Genomic DNA, 11678 nt, shown 5'->3' on the forward strand with positions numbered 1-11678 from the left:
CTGCGACAAATTCAGACATGTATTCAAGACATACTAAAACAAAAAAAAATGTTTTGAACAAATTACATGTCTCACTAGTTGCACAGTGTTCCGAGTGTAAAGATAATTGATATATGCCATCATGACATTTTATAGACCCCATGTTCATCAAACAGAATGGAACATTTATGATAATACTAGTATTATTGGTACTGTACTTTTGCTCACCCGCCTAATTTATTTCACAGTGCATGTGATTTATAAAATGCATGCATAAATGCATTTGTTGATATTATGGACTAAAACTAATACTATTAAAATCGGTTTCATGAACTCATATACACTCTTCAAAATTATTAAGTGACATAGGATTTCAGTACAATAAACATTCAGATTTTAGTTTTTAAAAGCAAGTGTTTGTTTTATTTCTCATTTCTTCTTAGATATCTGGTCTCAATCTCAGACAGGATTTGTTAAATACTTTGCCAGGTCTTCTTTGGAAAATGGAAAGAGGTTGTGCAACATTATTAAGCAAGTCACAGTTCTCATGCAATATGGGGATGAAGAAAGATCTGTCTGAAGTTGAAAAGCATGAAATCGTGCAATGTCTTGCAAATGGCATGAAAACAACTAATATTTAGCTAAAACTGAATAGAGATTATCGAATTATCAAAAGATTTGTGAGTGATTTAGAGCACAGATGAGCCCGGTCTAATAACCGGTAAAAAAAAAAAAACGCACTTGAGCAGAAAACAGGTATTTGAAGAATTAAAATAACACAGACATAACTCATATCCTAGAATCGTCACTGACAAGACTTCATTACAACAAAAACAACAACAGATATGTTCCTCATATCCCCTGTCACGGACAAAATACATAGCGAAGGCTTCTGCACATACACAGTAAAAAAAAAAGAAGAAAGACATTTGCTTTAATAGGCGAAAAATGTTGGGCAAATGAGAGGAAAATATTAAAAGTTAATGTGGAATACGATAGATAATATGAGATGCCTAACAACTGGCTGAAAAGACATGGTATTAAAAAATGCATACTGCTGTGGATGAAGTAACAAAAAGTCCCATCTACTTTTTGTATTTTCAGAACAATGACATGAAACTCAAGCACACTTAACACGTCAAATAAACACTAAAACCAAGAAAAGAGAAATAACTACATTCTGTACAAGGCTGCCATATACCTAGATATAGAAGCGGTTTTGTATATTAAAATGATACAATCTAAATACTAGTAGTATCTATACATGTGCACTTAAGGCCCAGCTGTTTCATCTAAATTCCAAATCACTGTCATTCTGATGTGCACAAACACAAACCATGCTAACAAAAAATTCATACAAATTATTAAAGCATTACTATAGTGTAGTGGGTAATCGTGTTTACAAGAACCTGTAAAAAAAGAAATTAAACAACTAAAAGCATGATTATTTTCCAGTACAATGAAGGAAGTACTGTGGCCAAGTGTGATATTGGAAAATTTCTTTAATGACCCTACAAGTTTTATTAAACCATCAAAATATGTTATATAAAATATTTTAAATATGAGTGAAGAGCAAAACAGCAAACTTGGTTAAGGCATTTATCTGGCAAAAAAAGGCAAACTACATTAACACGTTTTATTCAACAATATGCAAAAATGCATAGGAAATCACATGAAAAAATAACTTAATCAGTTATTATTTTGTTGGTTCTCTCGTTTGTGCACGTTCATAATTTCTGTGACAGCCTGTACAAAAATTATGTCTGCAATTTGGCATGCTTTATTGCGTTTTAATAATATTTGCATAAAGGGTGATGTCATCACTTTTGGCCATGGCTGTATGTGAAAACGGATATTATGATGAGTCATTTTTAAATAATTAAATGTTTATGAACGCGATTAAACATGCAGTTTCCTTGACAGTGTGCAAACTGTCCAAGTGTGCACTGATGTGAACAACACTGGTTGTTTATCTGATTAACCGTATGGGCTTAGATAGAAGGAAACTCCTTATCTGATTCATTAAGCAATAGCGTCATAACAACAGAACTTTGGCCCTTAAACCAATCGAGTGGCATAGCCAGTCTAACAAGTTGTGTTTTTACAGAAAAATATCCAAAGTGATTGCAAAGAACAGGCTTGTTATACGAGCATGGCACATTCGTTTAATACCTGAAGTTTTATAAGTGACAATTATTAGGCTACATAATATTTTGTAAAATTATGATTTAAAGGAAATGCACACCCCTTATGATGCAACACTATCTAAACATTGACCACAGCAGAGACATTAAATGTAAGGAACCTCTTTTCTCATAAAAGACATTGCACATCAGAATGATGAAAGGACTTCATGTGCATTTGCAAGAATCGTTTTTTTTTTTTTGTACATAAGCTGTCGATGTTTTTCAGCTTCTTTTAACTCAAACACTGATGCCAAAATCTGTACTATGCACTCGGCACTAAATGCCAAATATATATATATTTTTTCTACTAAGACAATAAAGTTAGTAGCAAACTCTGACGTACTTGAATCGCAAAACCTGTTCTGTGTCTAGGATGGTGGAGATTCCCTGGCATTACCAGAAGAGGTATTTTATTGCTGTCACTCAACAAGGAAAAAAACATGACCTAGCCTTTAAGAATCAGGCTTTGTTTCACAGAAGGAAAAAAAAAAATTGTTTTGCAAGCAGGCAAAGATTTAAAAATATACAGCACTGAAACAGAACCACATAACTTTAAAATCAAACCAATTCCCCTCAGTATACACTTTGAACTGGAGATCATGTGCTCATTCAAGTACGCTGAAGATACTGCATCTAACAATACTTTACTTAACATAACACTTTAACATTTTAGAACCTACTTAAATAGCTCCCACTATGGGAAATAATTGTGCACTTTAAACATCTTTGTGGATATACTTCCATACCATGTTCTCACGGAAGTAATGGGATGTGGTATTTATTTGTTTCTTTTTTATTTGTACTGCCCTTGTTGATTTAATGAGGTCATAACCAAAGAGTTTTATATAATAAAAGGAAGTGGAGGAAGGGAGAGGGAGAGAAACAGAGAGAGAGACTGTCAATGTCAATTCTTCATAACTTCTCAACAAAAAAAAGGTCTCCCCCTGGTGGACAGTCAAACGCAACTACTTTTCCTAAATGCCCAATATAGTTTCATGCTTGTCCAGAAACAAGGTATTTAAATAAAATAGAATTTTATCCCCCCCATAACCATCTTTGCAAAAAAGTGCACACAAGGAGTAATAATAAAGTGAAAACAAATCCATAATGATTGAGCATCTGCTCTTCATAGTCTCCCAGGCTCCAGAATCAGCCCACATTTAAAATTGACACAATGTTTAAGACTTTCCATTACAAGTCAATAGTTCCTTTTACTTTGAATTTCTTTGCTGACCGCTCACTGGAGCGCAGTTCAAACTTGCTGCCATAGATGTGAGTTACGAAATCCTTAATCTCCACACTGAACACACTATTCCTCTTCGGTATTACTGTAGAGAGAGAAAGAGAGAGGAGGGAAAAATGTCAGTAATCCAGAGGGCATTATTGGAGAGCATATATCTACAATGAATAAGCAACACTATTTGAAAGGTTAAAGTGGCCCCCGTTAGGAAACTGTCAAACAAAATGGAGCAACATATCTTTCGACACAATATTTGTAACTTTGTTCTCAGTTTCATTTGTTATAGGGGGTTCTGAGAGGTGGCTAATGACTGTTGTGAGGAAAAAGTTAGAAGTGTGTTTAGTTGTGATTTGACTTCAGTCTGGACAAGGGCTGTCATGATATCAGATTTTCACAACACTATTATTGTGGTGGCCAAAATAGTTCACAATGACAATATTTTAGCGATATCTATAGAAAAGCTAAAAATTAATTAATGCTATCAGTCAAATTTCTCTTTAACCGTTTATTGGGTTTTCTCTTTTTAGAAAAATCACTATAAACATGAGTGTAGGGAGGAGAGAGAGTTTGTAACTATAACTGTACAAAAAACACAGTTGTTGATCAGTGAATGGTTTGTCCATTTATCAAATCCAAAAAATAGAAATAAATTAAAACTCCCACACTTACTGTACTATGTTGGACTCCACCACTACTATGTTGGAGTGCTGTTTACATTATTAAAGGGGTCATATGATGCGATTTCTTGTTTTCCTTTCTCTTTAGTGTGTTATGTAGCTGTTTGTGCATGTATAAAGGTCTGTTCATACCGGGACGATTTTCACGCACGTTTATCGCCAACGTTTAACGCCTCGTGACTGAACAAAGGGCGCCAATGTGAGTGTGCACACCGATCCGCAAAACGCCAGGCGTAAAAGCGTAATTTAAAAAAAAAGCCTCTGGTTCGTTTTTTTATTTTGACGCAGCGCGTTAAAAATTGGCCGACCAATGAGACTTTTGTTCACTTGCCTGGAGCTGCTGAAGTGACAGTAAAACACGACTTGGTGGCGCTCAAGCACAAAACGGGCTTGCCGAGCACACATTGATACGACGAAGTTGTTGTAGTAAGTAGACAAAGAAGAAGAGGAGCTGCTAATGCTGCTTGCCAGTTAGCAAAAAGTGTGTGAATGGTTTTGGCCATAGACATAATATATCTGTGGTTTTGGCAAGCACGTAAATACTGTCTCTCCTCTTCTTCTGCGTGACAAGCGAGTGTCAGAAGTGTAAAGTGCCGCAGAACCATCTTGTGTACCGGGATCGCTTTCTACTGAATGTGCACATTCACTCGGCGCATCGGCAGTCAAAAATCGCTTGGGTGTGAACACTCAAGACGTCACGAAAAACGCTGGCGATAAGCACACGCGATATTCGTCCCGGTGTGTACAGGCCTTTAGATTACAGAGTCACTAGGCTCAAAGTCTCAAACCCAAAGAGATATTCTTTGTAAAAGTTAAGGCTCAGCCACGCTTTCCTAAAATGCTTCATTCAAACACGCCCCCACAAATCTACGTCAGTATGTGGAGGCAGAGTTTCATAACACCAGCCAAATGTATACACAAAGAAAGGCGGCGTAACTTTGATTTATTCTCGCTGTAGTATTGTTGGCGCCAGTGCCATCATGTCGTGGAGACGCTGTGTTTTTCGTTGTGTGCTTTCATTTAAGAATTTGCTACTGACTATTCAAACGCGAGTTGAGCAGTATAGCGTAGCTTGTTTGTCATTTCTACGATCACAAATGCAGACATGGTTTTGTGTTTACATAGTGTACTCCCCCGTGTAGCGCGGCGTGACGCGTAAAAAGACAGTATACGCCATTATAACCAGTAATTATGCACCCAATGGATGCAACAAATGCTTAGTTTATAATGGGTTATATTGTCTATGTCTTGCCTCTTTGGGACATGGCGTCACACAGACAATATTGCTTTGGGAGCTGATGTTCCAAATATGGTAAGGGTCGTGACATTTCTGTCACATGCTTAAGGTATTTGGGCCAATCACAATGCACACCGCACTTTTCAGAACAATGAGCTTTGTACAAATTGACGCGTTTCGGAAAAGGGCATAGAGGAGCAACAATAATGTACGTCATGTGTAAAATACTTTTTTTTTTTACCCAAAACCACGTAAACACATTGGGCTGCATTCATGAAACACGAGCAGAACGAATGTGTGTAAAACATTCGTAAAGCCGCTCTGACGTAAATTTTCGGATTCACGAAAATGTTTGTAATTTCAAAATGTTAGTTGGTACGAAATAAATGTACACCTGCTCCCTACCACGTGTAAATGGAGCGTAAAACATTTGAACGTTCTGTGTTAATTTAGGCAAACTAATGACATTGCATTTTGATGCACTATGTACCAGCATAATATTTCAAGGGTTGATTTGTCTATTTTTTTTTTTACTGTTCAACGTTGAGTAATAGGCAGCGCTCATCACTGTCACTTTTTACCCAGCCATCGATTCACAGTGGAGGAAGGGCGGGACGAAAACTACACCGACCAATCATCCCACTTGTACAGCGACTGAACAATAATAATCGAGAAGTTAATACTGCTTTTTACTGCATTTTTTATATTCAATAATATTCTTCAAAATGAGATGCTAGTAACACATTAGTGCCATGGATATTCTGTATCATAGCAACCAAAGTATCTCAGCTGGAAAAACGTTGCCCTTGCAAATCGCTTACAAGCGCCACCAGCTGGCCGTCTTCAGAAGAGCATCAGGCGTTTTTTAACTGGCCAAAAATGCTTTGATGGACACACAATAATTGAATATTTATTGCTAGGCATGAGGCCAATTAGTCTCTTTAGTATTTAAGGAAAATACTGGAGCCAAACCTGAGAAAGAAGTCCAGAAGATTCCACGGTGTTCCTGGCCACGTCATTTGCAGTTGTAACTCATGGGCAAAGATTATGCTAATTAGGAGCGTGCATGCGCGTCCCATTTGCGAATGTTTGGAATTCATTAATTTACACACGTTTACCTACCGAAGCCGTGGTATACGAAGTGTTTGTGAATCTGGAGGAGAGTTTTCGTAAAGGTCCATTTTACTTGTAAATTACTCAAAATTTGCTCATATATTTACGAAAGTTTCATGAATAAGGCCCATTGCAATAAACCAAATACACAAAATAATGTTCTTTTTAGAACCGTCATATGACCCCTTTAAATGTAGCGTAGCATGATACCATATTTTTTTAAATATCACACGTTATGTTTCAAGTTGTGAATTTAAAGGTCCCATGGCATGAAATTTTCATTTTATGAGGTTTTTCAACATTAATATGAGTTCCCCTAGCCTGAATATTGTCCCCAAGTGGATAGAAATGTTGATCGGTGTAATCCCGAGTTCTGGCTGTCTTTCTCTGCTTTTGAGAAAATGACAGCCCAGACGAGCCAATCCTGAAGTCTCCTGGTTTGACGTCCAAGCAGGAACGGTTACCTCCCTTTCCTCCACCCGGAGAATCTGGCACGCCCATGCAAGCGCTCGAGAGATCGTTGTTTGTGAACGAGGGAACGCTGGCAGTTTCTCAGTGTTTGGATGTACAAATGAAAACAGAAGTATTTTTTCAGTTCCTTCTGATCTGTGATCAGTGATTTCTTATGTGTAGCTAATTATTTATTATTCGTGCACACTAGGCATGTGCCGGTATCAAATTTTCATGTTGCGATTAATTGCTGAAGCTTTTATCACGGTATACGGTATTATCACGATATTGAAATAAGTTGCAAAAAAAGTGTTGTCATACTATAACAGGTTAAATCACTTTCTTATAACAAAAGAACCAAACATTTAAATACAATAAAGCAATATACAAAAATGTATAAAGTAAACAAATATTTAAAACAGATTAAAGTGCAAATTTCGCCCCCTCCGCTCATATCAAATGCAAAGATGTCAGCCAATCACAACAGTGGGCGTTTTTACTGAAGTCTCACAGCAGACACGCCTCTTGTAACAGGGCCTTCAGCCACAGGGCAAACAGCAGTATAGAAAAAAAATGCCTTTTATTTCTAAATTATGACATTTTGTGATGTAAAAATCATACTAACAATATAAGTACACCTCAGGAAACATTATAAAATAATAGAAAAATGCCATGCCATGGGACCTTTAACACAAAATTGGAATATCGCATAAAACATTTGCAAATAAAGCACTTTCTACATTTACGGTGTTCAAGAGAACAAAATCATCTCTTCCTGGGAAATTGGCGAATAATATCTCTAATAAAAATTAAAGTTGCTGCAATCAGGGAGGTTTTTGGTACATAATATAGAGTGCGCAGATGAAACAATACACGCGGTCTGTCCCGTTATCTTGTGTTTGGATATAAAAACACGAGACAGTTCTGGGTGGTCATTATACCCAACCATTTTGATGACGGACTAAATGTTGGTTTAGTTATTCTGCATTTCAGAATGACAAAAGCAACATTTGAGATGCAGTATAATCAAATTGTTATTTCAGTTATCCAATCACAACCTCTGTTGAGGCAGAGTCACACAAGTTTTTTTTTTTTTTGCATTGAGGGATTTATTATTTAAATGTGTTTCCATCATAGTTTATGCGCATGTCTTCTTATCGGATAAAAAAAAATGATCCATCTAAATAAGTTTTTTTTATACAAAGTCTTAGAATTTAAGTGCATTATGGTGTTTCCGTCCAGCGTTTATCAATGCAATATCCCAAAATTCACACACAAAAAAAAAAAGGAAACATAGCTAGTTATCATCAGTACCGGTATACTGTGCCAAACCTAGCCTGGACAATGATAAAATAGCCAGACAACTGCATGAAAGACAAAAGAATTTGACATATAAGCATAGTAAGCCTTCACATATTATTATTGACTTGATTACCAAACTGCATAAAAGGCACAGGGGGGAAAAATTTGTTACCTGCTAATTTCTCATATTTTATGTTTTTACACTCACAGGCTCCTCCCTTCTTTATCCAGAGGACAGAAGCTTTCTGAAATGCTGTGAAACTTATAATTTATATTTATTCATACCTTTTAGTTTGTCTTCTTTTGTAATGATTTTGAAGATGCGCTTCATTTCCTGTACCAAGATGCCAGTTAGACCCACATACGAGGGGCATTTTGATTTGACAACTATGAGGAAAAAAGATGGGCGAGAGAGAACATGAGGTTCCACTATACGCTCAAAATGTCACCAATGGAAAATCTGGATATACTGACGCTAAACCAAAAAATGTGTGCCTTTTGTGCGCAGACATTTTCAAATGTGCATGACATACCTGTTAAGACAGCACCATGAAAATCAGCTTTCAAGAGCTTCTGCTGGATCATCTGTGGGTTGCTGTATTCAAAAGAAACAGGCAGCCCATTCATGGATCGTTAACAAGACAGGAATTGAAATTATACACGAGCCAGAAATTCTGAAGTGCATCTTCCTAAAATTATGACATGCATCTAACCTTTCTGGTTTCAATCCATTGCATTTATCCACAATGTACCGTTTCCATAGCTCATGCAGAGGCAAGAAGAGTTCATATCTACGATCATAACCATTGACAAAGACATATGAATTTAGTGATAAGCAGAAGTTTTACTGATATATTATATTACATGATACATTACTATAATGTGAAAGAGAGTATAAACATATAATGAAACCTCTAATACAGACTTTTGATGTTCAGATTTGAGCTGGAATATTTTCAGCTGTCTTCTTTCTTTGGCGTTCAGTCCCTTGGCCTTTTTTTTCTTTCCCACTTTTTTTGGTCTTTTAAATTCCAGTACTACAGCCTTGTGCGCCATCATATCCTCAATGACGGCTTCTTTCATTTTGGGAAGGCTATTTTTCAGGAACGTTTTGGTGAAAGCCTCCGCTTTCGTTTGATTTGAAGACTGTGAAAAGTGACATTCAGAATCTTATTGACAAGTTAGCAAAGTTTCTGTACATCATACACAGCGTGAGCCCATCTGCAGTAATGAACTGTTTCATGATTTCTGACATTTACCCCCTCCCAATATGACATTTTTAACAGGTAATTAACTAGAAGTTTGAAAAACCCTGGCTCTAAAACACGAAAAAGCTTAAATTAAGAAACTAATGTTAATATCACTGAATAAGAGTCACCTCAACTCCCAAAAGAGCGCTTTGCTTCGTTGGAATCCGGGATTGCACCACATCTGTGAACGCGGAAAAAAAATACAATATATCATATATTAAGCTTGTCCTTCATTTTGTTTTCTTTGATAAATGACCTTAATAGTATGTATGTTCAGGATCCAAGATGGTCACAACATAATGCAGTAGACAATTTAAGATTATAGGATCATTATCTATATAATACCCACATCAAACTTACGTTCCATAGTTCAAAACACACAGGATCAGAAAAAAAACCCGCTGCTGCTAGAATCACACGTGGTGCTGATAGGACAGAGAGCTGATCACCGATTCAGACCAAAGAAATCGAGCACTACATCATTTACCACAGACTTAGTAATAGTCATAACAAATGATACTGTGAAAAGGAGGATTTATTTCTCGATTTCTCTTCAAAGGTTCTTTTAAGATTATTTATGAACATTTAATTAAATGTTAATCTAGAGTAAAAAAATTATAAATTAGCTAACAACCAAAGAGAATGTGAAGAAGCTAAAGTTCAGCTATGTTTTCATTATATTAAAATGCATTTAAATGTAGTGTGCATATTCATGTACATTTACAGGTATTACAAGTATCTATGATGTAGTATGTCTTCATCCACCAGTTGCGATCTGGTGGATGAAATATCTTTTCTCCTGTATGTAGCCTACCTCCGAGTGTAAAAAAGTTAAAATGTAAATTGTTCATGTAGCCTATTGTATTGTTCACTTTTTGCCTACTCTTTTTATGAGTACTGTGTAATCAGACACTTCTTTTGTCAACTGTTTTTCATCTACAAGGCCTATGCAGTAGGGAAGTGTACGATTTGGATGCAGCTCTTGTAAACAGATGCTGCGTCCCAATTTTGCCTACTTATACTTCTACACCCTAAAAGTATGTACACTTTGTGAATAAAAAGTACATACTTTTGAGTGTGTAGCAGAAAAATAGGCAAACTTTGAGACATACTTTAACGGGCAGCTCTGTCGTTGAGTTACTTGCATCCTGTCACCATATGCCCTGTCAATCATCTCGTCACAGTTAAAATCCTCCACATTCAATCTAATTTCATTTCCTACGATTCGGAGAGAAATGAAGCAGCACGTTGATCTGTCAGTCGTGAGTCTTTCATGTGGAGACTCTCCTCATGCGTTTGTAATTTAAATTTAATGATGCATTGGCCAAACGTACCATTACAAAAGTTCACAATGCTGCGACAGATGAAATAAAATGTGGTTTACACTGAATAAATATATTTTTGTCAGGTTAGATACTGTCCCTCAAACCCCTTTATCTAAACCTCGTCTCTACATGCACCAGACTCGCACATCCTTGATGTCTGTTGTGTGTAAACACTGTAAAAAAAAAAAACAGTGGTGAAGTGAAACTTTTTACTCGTGTTTAGTTGTAATTGAATCCTCGTCCAACGCGCAATGGGTTGTGGGACATATTAGCTGTTAGAGTGTGCATCGATCTGCACTTCGGATTCTGACCAGAAATAGTAGACCAGTAGATAGGCTAGTAGAATAATTTTCTAAGGCCTAGTCCACACGTACACAGGTATTTTTATAGTTTTTCCCTCCTCCTTTAAAAAAAAATCGCATCCACATGAAAAAGCAAAACACGCTATGAAGCGCTGTCAAGAGCATGCCAAACCAACAGGTGGTAATATAACCCTAACCATAAAGCCATGTTGGCCAATTAGAACCCTGGCAAAAAATGTTATTGCCAGCTCCGATTCTGACGCAACAACCCAAAATCTCCGGTTTCACTGTCCACACGACAACACTGCAAATGTCTAAGAGCCTAAGAGCTCTGACTTGTAGCTACCACGTGACCACTGAACACTGCAGATTAAGGCCCTGTCCACACGAACGCGGTATTTTCAAAACCGCAGCTTTTTCTTTGCGGTTTGGCCATTTGTCCACAGCACGCAGACACAGTATCCGAACACTGAAACCTGAAAACTCCTGCCAGGGTGAACATTTTTAGAAACTCCTAGTCTACAAGTCGGTTTTCATTTATACTTCTGCGCCATTGTCCGTGTCGATGTGACGTGGAATTACTGTACGCCAGAGGGAGCATGATAACCCCGGAGGAA

General features: G+C 37.0%; 1 protein-coding gene across 2 annotated transcripts; it reads right to left on the reverse strand.

The window, feature by feature from the left end:
* Positions 1–384: 384 nt before the first annotated feature.
* Positions 385–9884, reverse strand: pop4 (POP4 homolog, ribonuclease P/MRP subunit). 2 transcript variants are annotated; one of them, XM_079810140.1, is made up of 7 exons: positions 9795–9884; positions 9563–9615; positions 9110–9330; positions 8898–8975; positions 8718–8779; positions 8470–8571; positions 385–3493 (listed from the first exon to the last, which is right to left on the reverse strand). In XM_079810140.1, the coding sequence occupies exons 1-7, from the start codon at positions 9799–9801 to the stop codon at positions 3357–3359; spliced, it is 660 nt and encodes a 219-aa protein (XP_079666266.1). In that variant the 5' UTR covers positions 9802–9884; the 3' UTR covers positions 385–3356. The 2 variants fall into 2 exon arrangements, with proteins under 2 accessions (XP_079666266.1, XP_079666267.1); XM_079810141.1 differs by having other exon boundaries at positions 9784–9829.
* Positions 9885–11678: the final 1794 nt, after the last annotated feature.

This window comes from Gobio gobio (assembly GCF_949357685.1).
Source record: "Gobio gobio genome assembly, chromosome: 2".
NCBI classification, from domain to species: domain Eukaryota; kingdom Metazoa; phylum Chordata; class Actinopteri; order Cypriniformes; family Gobionidae; genus Gobio; species Gobio gobio.

Excerpts from the sequence above, each read along its gene's own strand:
- pop4 (XM_079810140.1), bottom strand. Across the intron at positions 9,331-9,562 it reads GCGCTCTTTTGGGAGTTGAG|TCTTCAAATCAAACGAAAGC; the intron begins GTGACTCTTATT and ends CACTTTTCACAG. Across the intron at positions 8,780-8,897 it reads AATGGATTGAAACCAGAAAG|CAACCCACAGATGATCCAGC; the intron begins GTTAGATGCATG and ends TTTTGAATACAG.